At 50.5% G+C, this 25,759-nt stretch overlaps 8 protein-coding genes across 8 annotated transcripts, besides 1 other annotated feature; 4 read left to right on the top strand and 4 right to left on the bottom strand.

The window, feature by feature from the left end:
* ANIA_02721 (SDR family NAD(P)-dependent oxidoreductase) lies at positions 1 to 993 on the bottom strand (the record flags this gene model as incomplete). Its single annotated transcript, XM_655233.1, has 4 exons — positions 1 to 87; positions 140 to 220; positions 298 to 405; positions 487 to 993. 4 exons carry the CDS (start codon positions 991 to 993, stop codon positions 1 to 3), a joined length of 783 nt encoding a protein of 260 aa, XP_660325.1.
* Positions 1 to 25,759: part of a sequence feature (contig 1.48 1..95913(-1)) that runs on past both edges of the window.
* On the top strand, positions 2,828 to 4,005 carry ANIA_02722 (uncharacterized protein; the record flags this gene model as incomplete). Its single annotated transcript, XM_655234.1, has 4 exons — positions 2,828 to 3,011; positions 3,546 to 3,570; positions 3,631 to 3,803; positions 3,959 to 4,005. 4 exons carry the CDS (start codon positions 2,828 to 2,830, stop codon positions 4,003 to 4,005), a joined length of 429 nt encoding a protein of 142 aa, XP_660326.1.
* Positions 4,619 to 6,072, bottom strand: ANIA_02723 (histidinol dehydrogenase family protein; the record flags this gene model as incomplete). Its single annotated transcript, XM_655235.1, has 3 exons — positions 4,619 to 4,873; positions 4,949 to 5,648; positions 5,711 to 6,072. 3 exons carry the CDS (start codon positions 6,070 to 6,072, stop codon positions 4,619 to 4,621), a joined length of 1,317 nt encoding a protein of 438 aa, XP_660327.1.
* ANIA_02724 (uncharacterized protein) lies at positions 7,014 to 11,609 on the top strand (the record flags this gene model as incomplete). Its single annotated transcript, XM_655236.1, has 6 exons — positions 7,014 to 7,587; positions 7,795 to 8,223; positions 8,703 to 9,394; positions 9,477 to 9,749; positions 9,858 to 10,536; positions 10,741 to 11,609. The coding sequence occupies 6 exons, from the start codon at positions 7,014 to 7,016 to the stop codon at positions 11,607 to 11,609; spliced, it is 3,516 nt and encodes a 1,171-aa protein (XP_660328.1).
* ANIA_02725 (Zn(II)2Cys6 transcription factor) lies at positions 12,502 to 14,686 on the top strand (the record flags this gene model as incomplete). Its single annotated transcript, XM_050612666.1, has 4 exons — positions 12,502 to 12,582; positions 12,630 to 12,742; positions 12,795 to 13,891; positions 13,947 to 14,686. The coding sequence occupies 4 exons, from the start codon at positions 12,502 to 12,504 to the stop codon at positions 14,684 to 14,686; spliced, it is 2,031 nt and encodes a 676-aa protein (XP_050468561.1).
* On the bottom strand, positions 18,438 to 19,449 carry ANIA_02726 (uncharacterized protein; the record flags this gene model as incomplete). The annotated part of the gene is made up of 4 exons (XM_655238.1): positions 18,438 to 18,553; positions 18,684 to 18,794; positions 18,846 to 19,230; positions 19,300 to 19,449. The coding sequence occupies 4 exons, from the start codon at positions 19,447 to 19,449 to the stop codon at positions 18,438 to 18,440; spliced, it is 762 nt and encodes a 253-aa protein (XP_660330.1).
* Positions 19,962 to 21,774, top strand: ANIA_02727 (protein CYP665A1; the record flags this gene model as incomplete). Its single annotated transcript, XM_655239.1, has 4 exons — positions 19,962 to 20,155; positions 20,212 to 20,307; positions 20,391 to 21,189; positions 21,250 to 21,774. 4 exons carry the CDS (start codon positions 19,962 to 19,964, stop codon positions 21,772 to 21,774), a joined length of 1,614 nt encoding a protein of 537 aa, XP_660331.1.
* On the bottom strand, positions 23,427 to 25,596 carry ANIA_12314 (Zn(II)2Cys6 transcription factor; the record flags this gene model as incomplete). The annotated part of the gene is made up of 2 exons (XM_050612665.1): positions 23,427 to 24,324; positions 24,383 to 25,596. 2 exons carry the CDS (start codon positions 25,594 to 25,596, stop codon positions 23,427 to 23,429), a joined length of 2,112 nt encoding a protein of 703 aa, XP_050468560.1.

The raw sequence follows: 25,759 nt of genomic DNA, 5'->3' as shown, positions 1-25,759 counted from the left end.
TCATATGGAAAATCCAGAGTCGATGATCAGATTATGTCCGGTTAACGAGCTGTTCAGTGCCAGTAACTTGACAGCTTGTGCAACATCCTATTGACTTCACATTAGTATTGAGCGTTGCCGGAGACATGAATACTCGTACCTCTACTGTTGCAAATCGTTTCAGGAGTGTTCCGTCCTTGGCTGCCTGTAGATGTTCTTCTGGGAACTGGCGACCCCAATCCTGTCATTAAGTCGTGTTCAGCATGCTTCTTTGACGTATACAAAGTATCGATGGACGCTCGCTTAGGACTCTCTTACTGTCAGCAGGATACCAGGCGACACAGAGTTGACTCTGATGTTAGGCCCAACTGCATGTGCTAAACACTTAACCATGTGGATCTGGGCCGCTTTTGTTACAGAGTACGGCTGGGAATTATGTTAGTTGACGGTTAAGAAAAAAGAAGGAAAAATAAACTGCGCCCAGGTAGGCGTAGCACCACAACCTACTATTGAACTACCACTTGGTTTTACTCCAGCAACACTGGCAACGGTCACGAACGATCCCTGCGCTGCATCAAGGTGTACCCGAGCTTCGTGCAGGAGATATAGATGGCTCTTGACGTTGATCTCATAGCACCGGTCCCAGTCTTCCTCATCCACGTTCTGGTCCAAATCATCGAATTTCCTAATGCGAGTCCAACCGCCATTCGAAACGACAACGTCCAGCCTGCCCATCATGCTCACTGTCTCGGCAACTAACTTCTTGATGTCCGCTCGGTTTGCCAGGTCTGCGCGTATTGCAGCGAAGCGAGGCTGTTTCTCCCCCTGATCGTTAAGGACACTTTCGCTACCAGCAATACTGCTCATCTCTTCTTGTACCAGCTCAGCACGTTGGGCGTCTGACGAGTAATTGATAATGACTCGCATATTAGCTGCTAAGACCTTCGCGATGGCCGCCCCCAAGCCGGCGGACGAGGCGGTGACTAAAGCCACTTTCAGGCTGGAAGAGGACATTTTGTAGCTTCTAGGAATATGGAAAATGTGCAAGATATCTTTCAGACATCGATGGTCCAAGAGTTTCAAATCGAGGACTGTCCTTTTTTGCGAGCCCTATGTTCGGAGGTTGCGGCGAACCTGTTGTCTCAGCCTCGGGCCGAACTCCGACCTACCAATATCATGTTCGTCTTCTGTAAAGCTTCCTCTGTAGTTTAAATCCGCTAGAGGGTTTGTCGGTTCAGCCTTACTAATCGCACTCGCTGATCTCTAACTATGACTTCTCTCCACTTCCTCCCCCTTGCTGCAACCTCTTAGCTGCCTAATGCGACTGGGTTTGGCACCAATGGCCTTTTCTTCGCCTTTCGCCAATTAGCTGTGAGAGACTCTGAACAAGAGGCGAGACTACGACACTACATCGAGTCTTAACTACCGCTGTATCTTGTGTCTGAGCTGACAGCTTCAGGTCTGGTAGACTTCTTCATTTGTCAAAGGCTCCTTGACAGAGGTGCAAGAGCCTGCATGGGCGCCGATATCCACCTAGAGCAAGGATAAGAGAAGCCAGAATTTAAGCGCAGCATCTATTCTACGATCGATGAGTATGCACCCTCGATAGCGCAGTTCTGGCGTCGACCTCGGGCACCTCGTGGTCTATCCAAAAACACATATGTAGCTGACAGATCGCGTCTCAGAGCCATTCGCTCTTATAATTGACCCTATTTGATGCCGCTCATTGAGATCGTCCCGTCATCCAAAACGACGCAAGACGAGATTAAATCTGCGGAGTGCGTGTCTAGCATATCCCATGCTACTTTCATGCTCACTTGTTATAAGAAATGAATAAAAAATAAATAAAAATAGGGGAGGGAAAGAGAAAAAGAAAAAGGGTAAAAAAAAGTGTCGTCTTCAAGTTCCTTGTAATGCCACAAAAGCAAGGATAAATTCGTTAAGAAGTTTCAAGTCTAACAACTCGATGAGATGCTTGTTCATTTTCTGATCAAATAGCACCTGCAGTTACATCTTTGTTCTAATTTAGTTAATCACAGCGCAATGAGGGCAAGATAAGTTTAGCATGACCCTGCACTACGTATATTGAGGATATATATGTAATAGTGTGGAGAACTGCTATAAATTTGGCTCATTTTCTAACTTCACGCACTGCCACAGGCATCATAAAACCTCACAAATCAGCAAAATAACTACATGATAATATTATCTTTCCGCTCCGTTATATCACTAAAGAAGTCAGCCCAGTCCTAGTATGGGCTTAAGGCAGCGTCTCAAAGCCTAAGCCTGTATATTGAGCATTTCGCTAAATATTGGCTCCTTATGTACGGATTATCACGCCGGTGTTTCATGAATTTGGGCAACGGATCATCCCACAACAAAGAATATGCATTAGAAGTCATTGACGAGATATCAGACCCTTAGAATTTCTCCTTATTGTCTGACCGGGCTACAAAATAATAGGAACGCTTAAGGCAGATTGAGTGCGCTAACCCCCACGACTTTGGCCTCACATGTGTTGTCTTTGCATAAGTTCGACTATTTTCATGCCAATCACAAGCCAAAAGAGCCCCCTACAGTGTTTACTGGATTTGTTAGTCTGTTCGCCTGCTGACTTCTTGGACGTGGTAGCCCCTTCTCAGGCCCCCCCACCGGAATCGAACCCTACTTCCCTGTTCCCTTGAAACGATAACCTGCCCACTCAAGCTTGGAAAACCGGTGGTTCGGTGCATTGTTTGAAAGATACCGCGCCCTGTCTTCCGGATGGGCTGCCGGCAGGGTAGTCAAGAATTTCTCGTTCTCCCTTACTGAGCCCGGACAACCTCCAGGGTACTCAGCCGGGGCCAAGATGACATATAAGGATAGCTTCGGACACCCCATAACCTCTCGAAAAGCAAGTCTTATTGTCGTTTACGCATACGCGCGAAGAATTCTGGCTCCAGTGGAGCTATGGATCGAACTGCACACTTCCCCTCAAACTACAAGATCCCCTGTTCCTGTTTGTCACCTCGCTTACCCTCCACAACGACCTCGTATGTCCAGCTGCGCGCAGATCCATGCTTCCTGTTGCTTGGGCCTTTTCATAGGCCTTTCGACGCCCTGACTGCCACTTGTCTGAGTGGGACCCAAGCGGTATTTCACCACGCATCCTTCCTTCGACATTAGTCGGCGGCTGTCTCGGTACCCTTTTATCGACCTCGCGACGAACGAACACTGGTTTCCTACCTTACCCGCCGAACTGATCTGGGGTTATACCCCACCTGTCTCTCCTACACAGCCTGTACACAATCTGCCGGACCTTCCTTAAACAGGCTTTTCTAGGATAGGGATGATGGGCAATAGCATGCGCACGAAAATGCATCCCACGCTGGAGGTCTGAGGGATCCCTCAGAAACCAGTGTATAAATACCCCTATGGCCGACCCTCGAATCTGCTCTGTTCACCTTCCGCAAGCCCTCCTTTTCCTCAACAGCCCAGTCTATCACCAATCTTCGAACAAACCAGCACCCACCTAACTATCTCAATATGTCTCCCTGCTCCTGCAACTGCTGCGCTGGTGATTGCAGCTCCTGCTCGTGCGGTTACTGCAGCGTAAGGTTCCTTTTACTGATTATCTTTTGAACTTTTCTGACAACCCTTGTTTCTGTGTAGCACTAAGAGCCATCCTGTCGTGTCTTCCTCTGCCCGTGCTGTATCGCCGCTTCTCCTGACATCTCTCGCGAAGAGACCGAAACCCTTGCCTGATCATCTATTAGCGTCAGATATCAGGTCTGTCAAGATACTCGACAACAAGAATTTGAATATATTTGACCACAAGATTCGAGGTGTGTCTCGGCCAAGGGAGATGCAGAGGGAGAAAATATAGTCATGAGGAGACTAAGGACTGTGCTATTCTCGTGCACTCATGTTTGAACACTACACGTATTAACTCAAGTCACTCTTTACTGATAACGTCGACGCTATTTTGGAATCAAATTAGCCACTGTAGACAGAGACCGCACGGCTGCGCATAGCATCACGTCTTGAAAAAGCTCAACGCTATACTTGACTTGAGCTCCTTAAGCAACCCTCTCTGCGGGCCTAGCTCCAGTAGCATCTTGAATTAAGCAATTTCAAGTTTAAAGGTGAATTCCTGCGTAAATGGTTGGCCCGCGACTTCGTAGCGCTAGTCTCAAAAAATACACGAGAAAGGGACGGCCAGCAACTTATCTCATGAAACAACCCTCCATCAACATCCTCTCCCTATTGCTCATTATGCTCAGTGACTAGTTTATCTCCTCAACGGACAGCAGCCATCGCGCAGCAGATCAAGGAAACGTCCTCCCCCGGTCGCGCTTCAAGTTGGCCTTCAATAACTGCGTGGATCGTAATTCGTCCCCTACTTGCTGAACTGTATTATTGGAACTTGCCAACAGAATTCTAACTTCCCTCCATGTTACGTTATCCAAGGAACTACCTAGCAGCCTACACTCCGCTGAGCCGTCATACCACATTCCCATCCCGTTGATCATACGCCTGCTATCCGGACGCTGAATAATACCAAACGAGACCATTGTGATATTGATATAAATATTTCATACACTAAAAACATTTCATACACTAAAACAAAGTCTTTCATACCATGGAGACTGATTCGCGTTCAAACCCCGCTTGGTTCAGCAAGCCACTCAAACGAGTCGCTCAGATAATTATGAGCGCGAACGTCTCCAGACCGAGCATGGCCTTCAAACCCCTCTGCCCGAGCAGCACGGCCACACAGACGACCGAGTTCGCCACTGGCTTTCGCGTCTGTTACCTCTTGGTAGGTAACGGTCTTCAGATATTTGCCGACCCAGAGGCCGCCAGTGAAGCGCGCTGCGCTTTTAGTGGGCAGAACATGGTTAGTTCCAATACACTACGGCGTTCGTCAGTTATCCATACAGTCTGAATAAAACTTTGGTATCGTCCTAGACGGCGAGAGTAGACATACCTTATCTCCATACGAAACGCACGTCTTCTCGCCAAGGAAGAGCGCCCCGTAGTTCTTCATCTTGACCAGCGCCTCCCTAGGGTTCTCCGTCAAAATCTGAACGTGCTCACTCGCATACTCATCTGCAAGTTTGTACGCCTCATTCAGATCCTCAACAAGTTGTACCTCTCCGAACCTCTCCCATGAAACCGCCGCCAGCGCCCTAGTCGGAAGGATCGGTAGCAGTCTTTCAACCTCTTTGATCGTCTTCTCCGCAACATCCCTCGAATCCGTGATCAGAATGGCGGGCGTATCGGGCCCATGCTCCGCTTGCGACAGCAGGTCTGTTGCAACGACAAAGGGATCGGCTTTGGCGTCCGCTACAATAAGCACCTCCGTCGGACCGGCGGGCAGGTCGATCCCGATCTCGCCGAAGAGTTGCCGCTTGGCCTCTGCAACGAACGGATTCCCCGGGCCTGCGATGAAGTCGGTCTTGTTGATAGATTCGGTTCCCAATGCCATTGCCGCAATCGCTTGCACGCCGCCGAGGATATATATTTCATCTGCACCAGCTAGGTGGATCGCCGCCACCGTCGATGCCGGGATTTTGCCTTGAATAGGGGGCGTACAGGCAATGACACGCGAAACACCGGCGGCTTTGGCAGTCACAATTGTCATGTGGGCTGAGGCGAGGAGGGGGTAGCGCCCGCCGGGAATGTACCTGAGAGCACAAGACGAGTCCATACAAGAACGTTATTAGGTCTGGCAGGGGTAAGTACATACGCGCCGACCGCAGAGATGGGGATATTCTTCTGCCCCAGAAACACCCCCGGCTGAATCTGATACTCAAAGTCCCTGATGGACTTGCGCTGCTCTTCGGCAAAGGTCCGCACGTTCTGCTGCACGGTCTTGATATCCTCAATGACCTGTGCGGGGACAGTGCTGACGATCTCGTCAATCTGCTCCTTGGACAGTTTGAAGCTATCGGGGCTCCATTTGTCGAACTTTTCTGAATACGAGCGCAGTGCTTTATCGCCATTCTGCCGGATGTCTTCGATCACACTGCGCACGATACTAGGGACGTCAAGGGATAGGTTGTTGGAGGCGCCACTGCTAGGGTTGGCGCTTTTGAGGGTGATGGGCATTTTGAAAACGGTTGGTTAGAAGAGATTCCAGGCACGATACCTACTGTTAATCAACTCTGGACTTCCATCTACCTGCCCGCTTATATGTCTGCACAATGATGACCATGACTACTTTCTCCGCATCGACCCCTCAATTGCTGCACCGGCTCTCTGGTCTCACCCGCGCAGTGCCAGTCCAATCAAGTCGCAGAAATTCCGTCAAATCAAGCCAGAGTCGACGTTGTAGGCTCTGCGTTCCCACAGGCGCCTCCTACGGCCCCATATGGGAAGCGCTCGGTCGGCCGGACTCGGCACCGAGCCCGGCACTCGGCGAGATACTCCGCACCGCCGACAAACACTTTTTGGTAGTGACTATGCAGTGTCCATTGTCCAGGCGTGCATATTGGACATTGAGTTGTAAATGCTCCTTTCTAGTTTGGGTATTCACACTCGAAAACTAGAGGGCGTGTGGTTTAAAGCTCTTAATCCTCCTAGGTGCCTGCGTAGTTCGCTAATGGCTGCTATTAGCATCGGGGCCCTCTCTACAACAGGGACGAAACAGGGTTTCCATCGCAAAAGTATTCACTACGATGAGCTAAGAAGATGCTAATACTCACTCTTAGTAGCATGCTCAATAACATCCGTCAAAGTATATTTTGAAGAATTTGGCGATGTACTGAGTCCATATGTAAAGCGATCCTATCGAACTTCCCACTCGGCCAAAAAGGGCTAACCCCCTCTGGAGAGTTAGGTAATGACTAATATACTGGTTGTCAGGTCCCTACGGCGGCAGGGAAGCACGTGATGACAAGCGCTATGACTAAATCAATGCCACCACACGGCGCTGACGACACACAACCCTGACGAAACAAGCAAAAACCACGACGAGGGGAGAACAGGGCCCCCTACTGCTCTAATAACTGATCTCTTACGCTTTGCTCATCGATCATTCCCTCCACCCCATGGAGGTGGATGACTCCCCCCCAGGCGGAGCCCGTCCGGGGACTCCGCTCCTGGGTGAAAACTCTGAACCCCCCTCAGGACCTACCACCCCGACCCCCCTACCCCGGAACTCCCTGAAGAGAAGGGCCTTATTCTCCCCACAGAAGACTCCCACTGCAGCTCCGGTCCCTGTATCCCATTTGCCGCAAGCCCCATCGATCTGCGAGCAGGTCAGCATGGTAGCAGACGACCAGCTAGTCCTTCTTAATGATTGGAAACTAGCAATGACCTCTCTTGCTAAAGCTCTAGATCTAACTGTCTCCTCTCTACAGGGCCGCCCAAGAGACCTGGCCCGGGGGCTTGCAGCCAGATTTGTTTCCCTAGCAAAACAGGACTCCCCTCAGCAGATTCCTCTGATGACAGCAGTTGCACCCCCACAGCCATCCAGGCAGATGGAACAGCCAAACCAACCTCCCACTCCTGAGGCTTGCGAAGGCCCCCTGAAGAGGCGAACCTCGCAGCCTACAACCTGGGCATCCCTGACAGCCCCAAGAGCTGGTCAGGGGAACTGGCAAACTATTGCCCCAGAACACCGTACGCAAGCCAAGCAACCAGCACAATGAAAGCTGAAGCAGTCAAACAAGACTGACCACCGCATCTTCCTCCGCCTCCCGGCCTCCTCTAGCCTCCGGGCTATTGGACCACATGGCATCCGGGTCACCCTTGCAGGGAAAGTTCCGGACGGGATTGCACAGGTGCAAGTAATATCAACAGGATATGCAATTACTACAACTGAACAAGGCAAGGTCTTCTTACTATCAGAGAAGGCTGCAAGCCTAGCTGGGGATGGATACTTTGAAATACCAACAGAGTATCACCAGGTTATTATCCCCCGGATCCCGAAACAACTCTGGTCCCTGGATGGATGGATAGATACTACAATTACAGATATCAGCAATGAAGCAGAGCGCATTACTGGTATTAAACCACTCATGGCCAAACTCTCAAAGCACCCAGTAGAGAGGGACTCTATCACAGCAGTCATAGCCTTTCCAAAAAGGCTACAACACCCCTTGCAACTCTTTGGCTTGTCTGGCCTATCAAGGCCCACTCGCCCCAAGCAAAGGCCTTTGCAATGCACCCGATGCCACCGCTTCCATGATATACAAGCCTGCCGCTCCAGCAAACACTGTATCTCCTGCGGATCCTCAAAACAGGAACACAACTGCTGTGTGCAGTGTATCAACTGCTGCGGCCCGCATGCAGCGGACTTCCAAAAATGCCCAGCCAGACCCCACGTCCAGAGGAACACTGTCACCCGCCTCTCAAAAGACGCTCTAGCCGCTATCTGCAAGGCAGGCCGGCTTGCCTTCCAACAGGAGCAGAAGAAAGCAGAAGAAAGCTCTAAACAACAAACAGATAATACCCATACTACAAACCAGCCTACAAGACAGCTCACCCAGGAGCTCTTAAACCAAACCCTGACCTCCCCTGAACTATGAAAATACTACAAGCTAATGTAGGAAGGGGGGGCGCTGCACATGACCTGCTACTCTTCTTTGAAGCAGATATTATTCTTGTCCAAGAACCTTGGACAAATACAGCAAAGCACCTAACCAAGACCCACCCACGATATCAGCTGTTCAGTCCCCCGACCTGATGGACTGCCAGACCCAGGACTCTAATATATGTACAAAGGGATCTCCCAGCCCATTCCCTCCCAGAACCAATCTCACCAGATATCACCACAATCTACACGGCAGGCCTTACTATCATCAATGTCTACTGCCCCCCTAATGACCCAGTTGCCCCTGCTGGTGCTGGCTCAACACCCTCTACACTTTCTACACTCCTAGGATATGCACCCCCAGAGAACACCATCCTAGCAGGAGACTTCAATACCCGGCACCCATTCTGGCAGCCAGATACTGAGTCTCATGCTATCACACCTGGCGCAACAGGATTATTAGACTGGCTTGATGCCCATGAGCTGGAACTTCGCCTCGAGCCAGGCACCCCCACCCGTGGACCAAACACCCTAGACCTTGTCTTCTCTAACCTACCACTAAGGGCCCTAGTAGAAGACCATCTAAAGACTCCAAGTGACCATGCAACAATTGGAATAATACTGGAACAAGAAGAGCCCTCGCCTATATACAAGCTTGGATCCACCAACTGGGAGAAAGCCAGAGCCCTGGCAAGCCCGCCTGACCCAACCCTACTAATTGACCTACTAGCCAAACAACTGGTCCAGATATCCCAGCTTGCAATACAAGGCACATCAAGATACAATACTCGCAGACTCCCCAGGACCCCATGGTGGACTCCAGAACTAACAGACATACTACACCAAACAAGACAGCAACAAAACCCCGACTATAAACAGCTCTGGAAGGCCATTGTACGGGCAAAGGCTGAATACTGGAATGCAGTGAATTGAACAAGCCACAGCACCTATAGATGCATTCAAACTTGCTAAATAGATACAACATCCAGACCAGCTCGCTGCTCCTCCCCTGAATATACAAGGGGCACAGGTTACTACCCCACAGGGCAAGGCAGACGCCTTCCTTAATCACCTCTTAGAGAAGGGGGCCCTGCTTCCAAATCAGACAGAAGAGGGACCCCCAAACAAGCCCCTCAGCTCACTACACCTGCCAACAAAAGAGCACTGCTGGGCTGCTCTCTGTGCCCCACCCCTGTCTGCCCCCAGGGAGGACAGACTTGCCACCACTGCTTGGAGGGAGCTCTGGCCCGTACTAGGGGATACAATCACACAACTGTACTACAGGTGTATGGAGGAAGGCTGCTTTCCACTGAGCCTGAAGTCAGCAAAGGTAATAATGTTACTGAAACCAGGAAAGAGGGACTATACCCAACTTAATGCCTGGCGGCCAATTAGCCTCCTCTCTACCCTAGGTAAAGGCCTAGAGCGCCTCCTAGCACAGCAGATAGCTGTAAGAGCAATTCAGGCAGATGTGCTAGCCCCCTGCCACTTCGGGGCCCTGCCAGGATGCTCTGCCATTGACCTGGTCCAGGTTCTTGTTCACAGGGTAGAGGAGGCCTTTCAACAGGGAAAAGATGCTTCACTACTCCTACTAGATGTGAAAGGGGCATTTGATGCTGTAATACACCAACGGCTCCTTTCTCACTTACGCCTGCAAGGATGGCATAAAGGCTTACTCCAGCTACTTAAGGACTGGCTTACTGGCCGCTCTGTATCTGTTCATATCAAAGAAGGCACTGCCACAGCACCAATTAAAGGCAGACTCCCCCAGGGATCCCCCCTATCCCCAATACTCTTCCTGCTATATGCAGCAAGAATAGTCTCTACCTTAGAGGGCTCCTTCTGCTATGCAGATGATATGGGCATATTATTAACTGGGAATACCCTGGAAGAGAGCTCACAACAACTGGTAGAGGCCTACAAGCAAATTACTGCCCTAGGGACAGAGACAGGCCTTCCTTTCTTAATAGAGAAAACAGAGATACAATACTTCTCTAGAAAGCAGCAGCAGCATCTCCCCACAGTTACTCTACCTGGTATAGGGGGGATTACACCATCCCTATATACACGTTGGTTAGGAGTTCTTCTGGATACAAAGCTTACTTTTAAAGCCCATATTAATTTGGTCTTTAGCCGCGGGAAACGACTCGCCCAGCACCTAAAGAGACTTAGCAACACCCAGCGCGGATGCCCAGTGGCCTCTATACAGGCAGCAGTTATATAGTGTGTTCTCCCAACAGCTCTGTATGGGTCAGAAGTCTTCTATACAGGCAAAAGACAAAAAGGGGTAGTTAACTCCCTGCTTTCTCTCTTCCGCACAGCAGCCCTGGCTATTATCCCAGCCTACAAGACCACCCCTACTGCAGCACTTCTGCGCGAAGCAGACCTACCAGACCCAGAAGCTCTACTCAACAGCATCCTCCGGAGGGCAGCAGTGAGATACATGAGCCTCGACACTAAACACCCAATTGCCCAAATAGCCGCAGAGACTACCGCGGGCAGGCCCAAAACCAGGCTTAAAAGGATCCTACAGCTCCTCCTCAGCCCCCTGCCAGAGCACGCTATAATAGAGCTGCCTCTCCCTCCATTATGCATGCTCCCAACAGACAACAAAGACTATAGCCCTGCCCCTTTACAGATTTCAGTATACTCAGATGGCTCACGGACCAGCCAGGGGGCAGGGTATGGCTATGCAGTCTACTTTGGCCCTATCCTAGTATCCACGGGACATGGCCCCGCGGGCCCTAGGACGGAAGTCTATGATGCAGAAATCATGGGTGCTGTGGAAGGCCTACGCGCAGCCCTGGGACAACCATGTGTTGGCTACTCCACCCAGCTAGTTATCCTCCTAGATAACCTAGCTGCAGCCTCCCTGCTAGCAAGCTATAGGCCAACCCCTCACAGACATGGTCTGTCAGAGACCTTTAGCCAACTAGCCGCCCAGTGGATGGAAAGCCCTTCAATCCTAACCATGCAACGGAAGCCCCTTCAGGTCCGCTGGATCCCAGGTCACTCTGGCATTGCTGGGAATGAGCTGGCAGACAAGCTCGCTAAGCTAGGGTCTTCTATATACAGCCCCGACATCCCCCCCTCCCCAGCATACCTATGACGGGAGGCAAAACAGCGGCTCCGTACAGAGACATATACAGCATATGCTAGTAAGGTGCCTGAAACCTACAAAGCCCTGAATATCAGACCCCATACAAAAGAAAGCCGCTCCCGCGAGCACAAGCTGCCCCGGTGGGTACTTGGCCGACTCGTCGCCGCCCGTACAGGCCATGGAGACTTTACGGCATACCACCAGCGTTTTAACCACACAGACTACCTGGAGAGCTGCTCCTGTGGCAAGACAAAGACCCCAGTACATTTCTTCTTCTGTCCATACACCAGGAAAAGCTGGAAAGATAGATGGAGATGTATAAGGGATGGCCCGTCAAAAACAATAGATTGGCTCTTAAGTACAGCTGCCGGGGCTGAAGAATTCAGCCGCATCGTGCAAGAATCATCCTTTTTCAAGGATATATGCCCGAACTGGGCCCGCCGGAGCGCTTGAAAATGCGACAGTCCACACATCTACCTGGAAAAAGGGTACGGCCCCTCCCCCCCAATCTATAGGTAGTCAAAACGGGCATCTGCCCTCGAAGACCTGGCCAGGGTAGCGCCGGATGCTTCTTCCGCTCATTTCCAACATATATTGTCCATAGTTGCTGCTTCAAACCTGTATCTAGCTGGTTCCTAGGCAGTTCTGTTTAGGTAGCACGTCCAGATGCCCCCTGGGAGGCCGCAGATCACGTGGGCCACGTGATCCGCCGAGTGACGTTAAATAATAAAACGAAACGAAACGGCGCTGACGACAATGCTACGGAGAACATCCGGGCTCCTGCTTCAAGTTTACACCAGGCTATAACTGTTCGCTAGCCCTATGTGTGCCGGGTGGGTCCGTAAAGTATTTCGATAGCACTCTCTATGCTTCTTGTAAGATTCCTGATCTCCTCCCTGAGATGGATACCTCCAGCCCTACCCAGCAGATTCCCCCGGTATCAAAGCGGGCAACGGCCTGCGTAGAGTGCCAGAAACATAAGGTAAGGTATCTATTACATCCAACTAGGTCGTTAGCTAACATTGAGAGGTGCGTTGTGTGCTTCTCGGCCGAAAGCCACCATGCCAGCGCTGCTCAGGAAAGCATCTTTCCTGTGTGTTCAAGAAGGGCCCAACGTATCCGCTGCCGTCGTCTGAAAATCGGTATGTAACAGGCGGAATATTTCAGCATTGGACAGATTAAAACTAACTCTAGAAGGCTATTGAATGCGTTATTGGACGATCTTGGAGTGCTCCATGGTGCAGTAAATGAGCTCCGGGCAGCAGGGGACCTCCCAGACCTCCCAGCGTTGCGTTCGATCGCTGTGCTCTCGGAGCTGCGTGGAGGCGATAGAACCGTGCGAGAGGGAGATATGATGCCGGTCGACATTAGCACAGAACTTATAGATAAGCATCCCGAAGCACCCAGCCGAGATGAGACAACGGCGACCCAACCTCCCATCCAGTCGCTTTACCAGATCACACGATTACGCAGTCTACGCTCGCAGGGTCTTGCAACTGCAGCGGACAATACAGCCACTGCCACCCGCTCGCAGACCGATTTGATCTCACGCAAGGTAATAAATGTTGATGATGCGGAAATGCTGGTCAACCGCTACCTGCGAAAGACAGATCATTATCTCTACGGGATAGCGAGCGAGTACAAAACCTTGCAGGAGATGCGACAAGCGTCGCCACTCCTTTTAACAGCCGTTTTAACCGTGGAGGCGTTGCAGAGCGCGGACAGCGAGCAGCTGTTTCGTCTTTGCTACGCAGAGTTCCGCACCCTGGTGGCAGATTTCCTCTTCTCGCATACAGTGACACTGGAGGACCTTCGAGGTCTTTGTATTGCGTGCTTTTGGCTCAGCGATATATCCTGGTCAATCTCAAGCCTCGCAATCCGCCGTGCAGTCGAGATGGAACTCCATAAATCGTTCACTGCGGCCGTCGATAGCCTCAAAAGCCAGCAGGCGCTGGAACAGCTCGATGAGCGGTCGAAAAGACTCGTCGACAGTGTCCGGATATGGTATTTACTGTATATCTGCGATCAGCATTTAGCGATCCTCTATGGCCGTCCTTACATCATGCGGGAAGATGAAGGGATTCAAAACTGGCCGCTCTATCTAACGGTGAATCGACAGCCCACCGATATCCGAATTCTAAGTCAGGTAGCGCTCTTGCAGATTCTACGGTCAGTCTCCGAGACATTCGGCCAGGACTCGAAGCGGCGAGTGCCCATTCTGCTGAAACCGCAGTTGGATGCGTTCAACCAACAGATCGATCAATGGGTGAACCACTGGTTGGGACTCAGCCGTAAGCTGCCTGATCGTTATTGACTCCAAAGGCGCGCACTAACGGCATTTAATAGAGGACCATCCAACCATAGGGGCATACCCAAGCAAAGCAATCATGCTCCACCACCGATTCTCTAAGCTTCTCGTCTCTTCACACGTCTTTCGCGGCCTGGGACGCGACCCCGTCCAGGATCCACTCCCGGCCGAGTTTCAACCCCTGGCCCTCGTAGCAATAAACTCTGCAAAGTCAGTCCTCGACCTCACAGTCAACGACCCAGACATTGTGGCGGCATTTGCTCATATACCGCACTACTACCATACCATGATCGCATTCGCGTGCTCGTTCCTACTCAAAACCGCCACGATTTACGGAAAGCATATATCAATAGATAGTGGCGCCGTCATCAACTCCATCGCACCCGTGATCAGCCTTTGCCTTGGCGTCAAGTGTACAGCATACCACCTCGCCCACTGGATTGGTCGTGGACTGCAGGCTCTACTAAACAAGTATATCAAGTCGCTACCGATGGAGACCGCGCCAGGACACGCCGCGGAGGTATCGTTTCATATGCAACAACAGCAACCACAACAGCAGCATTCAACTCCCAGTTCCTCCTCAAACGTGAATATGGCATTTGGTAATAGCTCAGGGGTCTGGGAAACTGGTGCAGTATCACCCTACGGCGACCATATTCTGTCATCAACGCTGTTCGAGACACCCCTACAACCTAGCCAAGACAGTATCTCGGAATTTCAATGGGACCCGTCGATGTCCTTCGCCTCGCTGGAGCACATGGGACTTGGGCTGCTCTAACTGGGCTCTTCTTAATAACGGAACCCAGGACAACGACGACTAGAGTCAGCACAGGAGATAAAAGGCCCTATCGCGGTAACTTCGCTCTCTCTTCGCTCTCGCATCCTAGCGGCCTTCGCTCAGGCAGCGACTGTTGCTCGCACATCCTTAATGCGAGATCGATGGCTAGAGCAAGGTATAGATGTTACCAATACCATCAAATTTCAGTTCGCCGACGATCAAGTTAAAGATAAATTATTTGGTCTACTTGAATGCCTATTGTGAGCCGGCGTCAAAGCTGGCAAATGCATTGGTTTGATAGTAGATGCTAGTTTAGTGTATATCACTCCACTTTCTCAATATTCAACATTGAGTTCCATGAAAATGTTATGCGAAGCTCATCCCGTACACCGTGTATGCGATTAGGGCCCTTGAATGTCACATGATACAGCGTTTTCACCATGATCTTCAGCCTCTGGAGATTTGACCCCGCATTGTATCGAGTATCTATTAAAGAGATTGAGAGAGGTATAGAGGATAAATCGTCTAAAAGGCATACGGTTTTTTAGGCTACGTAGGTCTAGCCGACAAAGCTCCTTCTACCCTTTCCCCTTTAAGCATACATGCATACTGTACACCAATGACGTGTCGAAACTACTCGCATCTAAGCTAACACAAGCGCGCGCCAGGTCAGGCTCATCTAGCGGGAAAGGCTTTAAGTATGTGATAAGCCCATGCTGGTGCTCTTCGCAATTTCATACTAGCCCTCTTTGGCTTTTTGCTCTTCCCCTATGATCCTATGAAGTAGTGCGGAAATAATCCTAGTGGTATCCCCTATAACTCAACCCTGAAAAGCCAAAAACCTGAAGTGAAACTAAGTGCCAAATATCAGGATGGATTCTGCCCCGCGCCAGCAGCCTAAGCCAGCAGCGTTAGAAACAACACCCCGCCTTACGCTCTCCTTGACCGGGTGGAAGAATTTATCCGCACAAATTGCTCACTGGCCGACCAACGCGATAATATTCAGAATCAAACGCGAAGAAGACGGCGTGGATAGGCCCTGCATCTTCAAGTGGAGGCCCTCGGATCTTATCCTGGGACTCTGTTCTGCCAGTTATGGGGAGATGAAAGAAGCGCCGGTGGCTGAGTCGCAGGGTCCAGCGCCTCGCCAAGTGCCTGATTCTCCCAGTCCATTTCCCATAGACGGCTTAGACGTGCCTGAGCTCTGGCCGGCGGCCGAAACTACGCTGTACGGGACTCTCCCAAAAAGGCACGGACCGCGGCTTAATATTGTGGCCAGTACGAGATACTGTGGGCCGGGGGCGAAATTGCATACTGGGCCTGGGGGACAAAGCTAGAACACCAAAGTCAGGGTCAGGCCTTGCCTTCAGGGCCGAAGATTATCCTGCCTGCCGGACCTCGTTTCCGGTTTACTGCCCTCTCCCCTCAGTGACTATTACAGGACCCGTATCAAAACCAAAACCGGCTGGGACAGGCTTTGATCCAGCCATCTGCAGAGTTGAATAGTTTCTTGCTTCCTATACTTGGTAGTTTTCCTCATGTGCTTTTATCCTGAATCTCTTGTCGCATGGTATTTCATCGTTGCTAATCAACATATTCCGTCCCGCAGGTCTGGCGCCCCTATCTTAACAGTGACTCTCGAGGTTGATGACGGGAAAATTAAAGTCACCTATCACGGTGTGCTGGGCAATGCACCCGCGGAGCCTATAATGTTGTATGTTGGGACCGTCATACAGTACGAGTCATCCATCCAGCTAGACAGACTGCGGAACGGGGCGACATGGGAACTTGGCAGGCCTATATTTCCCTGCAACGTGACTGCGTACCTGACGGATTTGCCTCGAGGGTTTAAATGCGGTCAGCATTGGTTGTTTGTGTGTCTTCAGCCTGGCGAAAGCTGGACAGGTACCCTTGATGCGTACGATGGAGAACCTTGGGATTTTCCGCCAGATTCAGCTCACGGCGATGTTTTTCGGCTGCAGCACAGGGGTTGCGTTATAGAATGGTGGAGCTGGGGGGTCCCAGAGATCTGGCAACGACCCTTGCCTCTTTCTCCTCTGGAAACATGGGCACAGTGGTTTATCCAACTGGCCTTGATGAGCGTCCGAAGCTGGTCGTGCCTCTTCTAGGTCCAATCGAAGTCGTATATGAGGAACAGGATTAAGGCGTGTATAAACCACGTCAAACTCAAATAAAATAGTCTTTTAGAGCTACTGTCCAATAAGGGTTTTGTCTCCCTCCCTTCAGATAAACCAAAACCTGTGACTCTCCCCCGTTGCTGAACAATAGCATATAAGGGAGCAATCTGTGCAATAGCGAAGACAGCATTGCCTTCTAGAGGCCATCCAAACTTGAAATACCGATCTAGTACATGATTCCCGACGACATGGGGTGAGCCGCCATTGCAAACTCGCCATACCCACGACACGGCCACAAGCGCAAAATGACACTCTGAGCCACAGGCTTAGCACACTTAATGCGTTGGCTAATAGCCCTTGCAGAAATTCAGCGAGCCTGAAAAGCAGTTGCAAGTAGAGCGAGCACGGCCCGCACCATTGTAAGCGACTGTTATACTTTTTCTGGATTGGCTTCTTGGGACCCGATTGCACGATGATGCAGGTGAAGTAGGAAGAACTGTAGAAACAGGTTAAATATGTAATATTGCCTTGCTAATTGGGCTTCATCCTCAAATGCGAGATTGTAGATTGCGGGCAGTGAGTTGGAGTTTGACGGGAGTCTGAGAGCGGGTGGAGTGACTTGGCCTGAGCAGAGTGAAGTGGATCCACGTGCGGTATATTAGTCAGAAGCTAGCTGTCCAAAGATGGTTAGCCTTTCGGCTCCGAATCTCGTGTGGGGAGTGGGGTCATGTACCTGAAGTGTGCCGACAACCAGTATATTAGTCAACATAAGTCTCCAAGGGGGGTTAGCCCTTTCCCTTTTTGCTGAGTGGGAAGTTCAATATGTGCTTACTGTGCAGAACGTAAACTGTGCTAAAGCAGGTAAGAAGAAGATAGTCTGCCTCCAGTCTGTGGTAGCTCTGCGTATGCTGTGCGTATTGCGAACTAGCTACGGGCAGGAATAAGAGAAGAATTGCCGTTGGAATGGCATAATGCAACTTACCCAGACTACGCAGTCAAGAAATAGCAGCAATATCAGCATGCGAAAACTGAGCTGAGTGATGAACCTACGTAGCTGAATGTGGGTGGGGTTATATGTCTATGTGACTCTATGGGGTCAAGTATATGTCTTTGATGTACAGAGTAATCAGGGTGCAACTGACTCCTTAAACATTCTATTAGACGAATAAGTGACTATATTATGTGTATATAGTATTTGTATATATAGTCTGTTAACTGTAGCTAACACTAAAGTCTGTCCCCTTCACAATACCCTTTTGACTCCCCGTCTCCCCCCCTCCACCATCAATGCCGGAATTAGGCGGACTATCCTGCCGTGTCAACGGGTATATTCGATCGACACTATTGCGCCTGGTTCCCCAGCCCGCAGAGACACTGCTCTGCGTGTTCCCCTGACTATTTCCGAGAGAAAAGTATCGATCCTTCGTCCTTGCCGAGAGTGATTTGTTTCGCGGCGTAGAATCGAGCGGGTATGAGGCAGGGGCGGAGGAGTGGATGTCGAAGATACGGCGGAAGAGCGAGCGGATCATGGGTATGTTAGCGCATGTTATCAGGACGAACATCTGAAGCTTTGTTAGTGGATGGTACGCCCGGGATTTGGGATGTGGTTGCTCTTACTTCAGCACTAAAGGTTGGCGAGATGGTGACAATGAGTTAGCTGCCCTGGTCTTATTTGTAATGGATAAAAGGGGGATATACGTATTCCATATTGTGATTGGAGACCATGATTCTAGACACATCGTGTCAGTATGGTTTTACCTAGGTTCAATTCAGGAAATAAATACTTGTCAGATTATCATGCCCTGTCAGGTTCCGGAGCTGCCACGCTTTAATACTGGTGATGACACATCCAAACACACCAACCCCAAAAAGCAGCATGAGACCGATCTTGCGGCGTAGGGGCATCTGTAGGTTATAAAGACTGTACGCTGGGAGGAGACCGAGGATTATATCGGTAAAGGCATTAAAGGCTGTCCTTGGTCAGACCGGCCTTCTTTTCGAAAAGAAGGATATTAACGTACAAGCCTGGGCAAGGCCAATACCCAACTGTGTTTCTGGTGCCATGCAGCGTTTTGGAGGGATTGTCTTATCCCAGATAGATTCGGTTGGGGTACAGAAGGCGAGGACGGCAACTACTGCCGAGATAGAAAGACCTGCCGTGATGAAGAGGAGGATCCATAGAATCGTCGAGAGCGTCCTTGTCATTGAGACGCCCAGCAGCCGGTGGAAGAACAGAACAATCGATAGTTTGCCGAAGGCAACGCTGAGAATGCTTGGATTGGGCGCGAGAGTGAGGTATTTCAACGCATTGACTCTGTCGTCTGGGGATTGGATACCGTAGAGATCCACTCCGAGGCCGTAGTGGATTGCGGTGGAGGCGAGAGAGGCTGAGGTTATTGCTAGGCACTTGCAGAGTCAGTTCATTTTTCATTTCTTCTGATGTAGCTCGTTCGTTCGACCGGCTGGGTGGCATACCCAGCAGAGAATCATCACATAGTCATCCCATCCTGGAGTTCGTTGCTGGAAGAACCGCACGTACATCCGGGTGAAGACTGTAATGGTGGCAATTCCTCCTAGGATCCATGTCACGCTGAGATTCGTCTTCTGAGCCGCATTCAAAGTCATGGTGGCAGCGCTGCCCAATCTTTGATCGAACACATGGGCCTGCAAGTGATGGGATAGCAGGGGATATCTGAACGGGAGAAAATTTCCCGCTAAGAACCAAGGACCCTGAAGCCTGCAGGCATAATCGGATTCTAACCGACCTCTATTTTCGGCCCCGCAACCTATAATGGGCCTGATATAGGCATATTATGGTCTGATCCAGTCGGAATACGTGCGTATCGACTAAGGAATCGTTCGGATTGATTCTCCACCGACTACTATCGGGCGGGCCGTGCCTGGCACTTTCTCATTGGCATTCACCCCTGTCTATATATCATTAGTACGCACTGGATTTATGGCTATGCTGCGCAGTGGAGTGTAATTTCGCTCTCGGTATAACATTATTGAACCAATTGACTTTGTTGGAGACTTGGGTTAATCACCAAAGATTAGTGAGTCTGGCATATAAACTGTACCTGTTTCCTTGGTGCCGGCGGCTCCTCCTCTCCCATAACAGAGCTCCAATCGTAATCATGGGTCTCTCACTGGGCAACGACCTCTGGATCCTGCTTGTCTCGTTACTTGTGGCCATTGTCACATCATTGGTCGTAGCACTCGCTCCGTATACCTGGGCCAGCTTGCGACCGAAGAACTTCCCCCCAGGACCAAAGCCACTGCCATTGATAGGAAATCTGAATCTGATTCCTCCGTCGAAGGCATTCTTACTGTTCGTCAGCTCTCTTCTACTTGAAGTCTGGCCTGCGGCTAACGGCATATACACAGTTTCCACCAATGGACAAAGAAGTACGGTCCCATAATCGGACTCAAATTCGGCCCAACAAACGTCGTGGTCCTTAATAACTGGAAAGACGTTCAAGAGTGAGTATAGTAATTCATTATTCATTGATAAAATCAAATAAATCAAATATAAAAATTATTCTTGGCTCATCATTCCGTCCAAGACTCCTCGAGAAACGCGGCCACATCTACTCCTCCCGCCCAGACAACTACATCGCCAACGAGCTCATCTGCAAGAACCACACCCATATCCTCTTCGCCCCATACGGCGACGGCTGGAAAGCCCTGCGCAAAGCAGCCCAGGGCCTCTTCACCCCGCGCGAACTCGCCGGCGTCCTCCCCATCCAAGAAGCCGAGGCCACCCAGACGGCATTCGACCTAATCCGTTCCCCAGACCGGTACTACGAACACATTCAGCGATACACGACAGCCGTTATCCTCGCCTCAGTCTTTGGTCAACGCGGCGCAGACTTCAATTCACCGAACGTACAGGCTCTCTACGACGTTCAGAATCGATTCACTGCGCTCCTGGAACCTGGCGCCGCACCGCCAGTCGACGGGATCACGTTCCTGCGGCATATTCCTGAGTTCCTAGCGCCGTGGAAGCGCAGGGCGAAGGAGATTCGACGAGACCAGCGCGCGTTGTATTTTCGGCTTTATAATGCGACAAAAGAGCGGATGGCTAAGGGAATTAGGACGGGGTGCTTTATGGAGAAGCTCATTGATGATCAGGTAAAGAACGGATTGGACGATGAGCATACGACGTATCTTGGTGGGATCCTCATGGAGGCCGGCTCTGATACGACTTCGTCGACGCTTCTGTCGTTCCTGCTGGCTGTGCTTGAAAATCCGGGTGCATTGAAGCGCGTTCAAGAAGATGTTGATCGGGTTGTTGGGACAGAGAGGTCCCCCACCATGAATGACTTGGAGAATCTGCCGTATATCGAGGCTTGTATGCATGAGGTAGGTGTTTCAAGCCTTCAGACATCATGCATATATACTTTGCTAACGATCGCCCGTCAGATCCTTCGCTGGAGACCTGTCGCAGCTGGCGGAATTCCACACATGCTCACCCAAACAGACACATATAAGGACTACATTTTCCCTGCAGGCACAATATTCTTTGCAAACACCTGGGCAATCCACCATGACGAGACCGAGTACTCCAATCCCGCCATTTTTAACCCGGACCGCTGGCTCGACGGGAACAAATACGGCACAAAAGACAACAACAGCACGCTTGACTCGACCGCACAGCGCAAAACGTCCTATGGCTGGGGTGCAGGGCGGCGGATCTGCTCAGGCCAGAAAATGGCCGAGGCCTCGTTGAAGATCAATATTGCGAAGCTGGTCTGGGCGTTTGATTTTGAGCGGGTTAAAGGTGAGGAGAACGTTGATATATCCGTGGACACTGGGTATGAAGGCGGGTTTCTGGTTTGCCCGAAGAAATTTCCGATCAAGATTACACCGAGGAGTGAGGGGCGTGCGGCTGTTATAGAGAAGGAGTTTGAGGGGTTGAAGGGGTTTTATGAGAAGTTAGCTGCATAGAGCTGGACATGAGAGATGCTTGGACAGTTTTAGTATGACTTCGAGGTGTATATATATGAACTATAACGACCACATTTTCTAAAACCTACCACTCGAGTCCCAGAGATCAAGAAAAACGTTGATAGATTATATAGGTTGCGGGCAAAATATATAGCATTTATATACTATGCCTCTTGGTTAGTAATGTGCTACTGAATCTCCAGATAAATAAAGATATTAAATCTTTATGTTCTAAAAGGAAAGTGCATCTTAGATACGTGGCCTTATATTTCTGTATCACTCCACTATCGAGCTGTTCCTAAGCTGCCTCTACATTTCTGATCTAGAAACTTAAATAGAATATTCTTGCCGCTGCAGGTACTTGTTGCTCCGCTATCAATAATGGGGTCATCACTCCCCTTCAATCTCTATGGTCTCTCATCTGCTTCTCCAAGCAGATATTCAGATTGATCGCTAATCTGTTCTTTCAATTCGACTCGGTAGGCATTCTCGGCTGCTCGGTAGGCCGTTCGTCCATATACTCGATGCGCGCTATTTCTGGTAGATCCTCTGCTACTAGCGCTCGAATCACTATCTGTAGCTGTATCTGTTTCTTCGTCCGCCGTACGGGCTTTTCCTTTCTGGCGGCCGGTATGTCCGAGAGTCAAGCAGATGTGCTCTGAAGCCGGGGTTAAAGTATTGTTCTTCCCGCCATACTCACCAGGGCTGAACCCTATTGAGGAATTCTTTGCTGAGTTGAAGGCTTATATTAAGCGAAATTGGGAATACTACGAAACTTGGCCTGACCAGGGCTTCGATACTTTCCTGCAAACACGTGTCGATACTATTGGTGCGAAAAGAGACAGCGCTGAAGGTCACTTTCGACATGCTGGCGTAACAATTGAAGAATATGAAGACGACTAAGGGAGGACTATTATCTTTTTAGTAGGATTCCTTGATATAGACAGTAGACTTTCGCGAGATAGCTATTCTCAAATTGCATAAACTAATGCTTGTATGAGCATTTGCCGTATCACACAACTTAGTTACCAGAGAGATCGAGCTAGTAAACAGCTAATACATTTGACCAGTTCCCCAGTCGTGATCTTACAAGGCGTCCCAGATCTGTAAAGCCATCTGCGCTGACGCAGATTTCAGTCATCTCCCGAAGCGTTCTCTCTATATACTCTCCCGCACCGCTGAGTTTCAGAATATGTGCAATAGCACAGTGGACCTTTAGAAGCTTACTAGCAGGTGGATCAATAGTAGTCTCAGGACTGAGATGAAGTTCCCGGGTAACTGGAAATTAGAGGATTCCACAAAAATGGCCTTCGCTCGGTAGAGTCGATAACATATGTGCGCTCAATGCTAGTGTCCTTCTGTTCAAAATATATCTCAAACTCTCCAAACAGCAGATGGTAATTCTGGGTTAGCATCAAAGCATTGTAAGGACTATCGATCTCTGGCCCTGCGATAAGTGGGCCTATGTCCGGATTGAACATATCCAGAATGTACAAAGCAGCCTTTTTTGACGGGACGCCCTAATCTTCATACCTTGTGGTCGTATGTGCTAGATCCCGTGTTGGAGGGCATCACAGCCTTCTTAGTGCAGGTGCAAGTCAGAGTTCGACGATAGGCCTCAGTCCGGTGCTAAGGTAGAATATCAGCCAGGTTCATGACCGGGTAGAAAGCCTGCCAGAAATCAGCAAATAATGGCTATAAGTTGCGGGCATGAGGGCCAGAGATACCGAAGAATCCAGATCCAGCCAGTCCGTTGTCTGCCAGCTTTCGAGCATACTGGAGCCAGAGTTGAGAATGGCGCTTGTAGTGATGTCCAGTTCATCATTTGGACCTGGAATTGGCATTGGTTGGTCGCTCCATGCCTCATGCGGCCTATTTTCCGCCTCCTTTTCCGTTCCCAATGTAGCACGAGTACTTCGACTTCGAATCTGTGACACCTGCCGTTGAGCCTCCAGTCGTACTTCCTCCAGAATCAAGCCGTAGCGGGAGTTCGGGTTGGAGAGGTGCAGCGAACCAGCGCCGCCCCGGAGATAGGACCTGCTTCTCTCAGCCAGTTCAAACAAGGTCTCGTGAGATGCATGGGTCAGGCCGCCGCTGTCCTCAAGACTTTGATGCGTATTCCGTTGGATCTCCCATACATACACAACTGCAAGTGCGCAGAACAGAACGTACTGGGTCCACCAGAAAGAGTGGGACAGCTCATGGTCATCAACAATCGTACCGATCAACTCGAGAGCATTTCTTGCGGCAGACAAGCACTCGGATATTTTGGTCCGGGATGCCGGATCGTTGTCAAAACTGTGCTTCCCATCGCCCAGCAGAAATGGGCGCGTTACGTGAATTAGTGCATGGCAATAGGCCAGACGCAAGGCCGTGGCCTCGCGCCGGAAACTTGGAATAAGGGTTGATGGCTTGACAGTGCCTAGATGGGGAGGGAGCTCCGCGCGCCACTCTTGCAGCTCACGCACGAGGACATTGGCGGCAGCTGCATGGTCTGTTTGATTTTTATAGTACACGTCGGTCGAGATTCGCCCGATGAGCTGTGCGATTCTGTCATGCACGTTAGTTGAACCTCACCCAAAGCCCTCCAAATCGGGTGAGAACGCACTTTGCATGGTGTATCAAAGACGAGACATGACACTCCTCCCTCGCATCAGAGGTCAGGCGTCCGTCTGGCCCCGTGTTCTCATCGTTAACCAGATCTGGAAATTCCTGATCGATTCCCTCATTATGTATGAGGCATGGCCGCCCAAGAACAACGCTGATATATTTGTCAATCGTGTACGCAGTCCAGAAGACGCGCTTCGCACACTGCTGCTCGATGTAGTCCGCCTGTGGGCCAAGAGCATTATGCTGCCGATACTGTTTCCGATGTAGACCCAGTGATGAGATGATCTGACATGCATTGCCGAAGGTATACCACGCTTTGTTCATGCGCCCCGTCTGAAGTAGATATAGAACCTGAAGCAGCCGCGCCTGGACGGATTCCAGGGTAGGAAACCCTGTTTCCGACTCGGTACGCATCATTGAAGCGTAGAAAAGAGGGTCGCTTTCGCGAAGACCGCAAGACTCAAGCTGAGGGTCATTCAAGGCGCTATTGCTGTGCTTGCGCTTGAGCTTGAAGCACCGAAGGTCTGCAATTGCCAGGATGGCCAGGATGCTCGCTGTACGGGCGTTTCCCAGCGAGTTGGCGATAGAGCGGCCCTGCTCTCTGTTTTGCAGCATGCTGGCTAACCACCGTTCTACGGTCTGGCGATGAAGCATGCGGTACGTGACCACGCACGTATCGAAATAGAGGGACAGCCTCTCCCGGGTTGTCGCGTCATCCGGCAGCACATCTGCCTCGGCACTGGAATCACCCTGATAGAACGGTTGGTCTCCTGCTGACGCAAGAAGCTGGTTTCGTTGAACGTCGAGATATCCATGGGCAACATATTGCCCCCTTTGCGCCGAGAGCTTACTCGTAGCTCGGTGCAGAAAGCTGAGGCCCGACGTAAGGTCAAAGTACTGGCCTTCGATTACCAGCTCAGATGTTGCGCGTGACTCTGCGGCATTTGTCTGGATATTGGGAGTCAGTTCTCGCCCACTATCTGTACTTCGTCCTAGATGGCTCTGTGTGTGTGGTGGAGGAGTAGGTGGACGTCCGCGAGCGTATCGACTGGCATAGCTGCAACTCAACCTTCTTCTGGAGCATATATTGCACGGTAGAGTACCCGAGCAGCGGATCTTCTTTGCTTTGCACGAATCACAGGCGCGACTGACTTTGGGGTCCTTTCTCCGGTTCTCGAACGGAGAGCAAGCTGAACTATGAGAATCTGACATGGAAGGAATAGTTATCAATCACGGTAAAGCTACCCATTAGAAAGCGCATACTTTGAACAGAGAATTACCCCAAAGATGATGCAACTATAGTCTGCTTATGTATTTGCAGCAGGAAAAGCCGACATTGACCTCGGTCTAGTCTCCGCTTAATCCGCTAGGGCAC

This window comes from Aspergillus nidulans, chromosome VI, assembly GCF_000011425.1.
Source record: "Aspergillus nidulans FGSC A4 chromosome VI".
Lineage (NCBI taxonomy): Eukaryota > Fungi > Ascomycota > Eurotiomycetes > Eurotiales > Aspergillaceae > Aspergillus > Aspergillus nidulans.
This window is presented reverse-complemented; position numbering and strand designations above follow the sequence as displayed.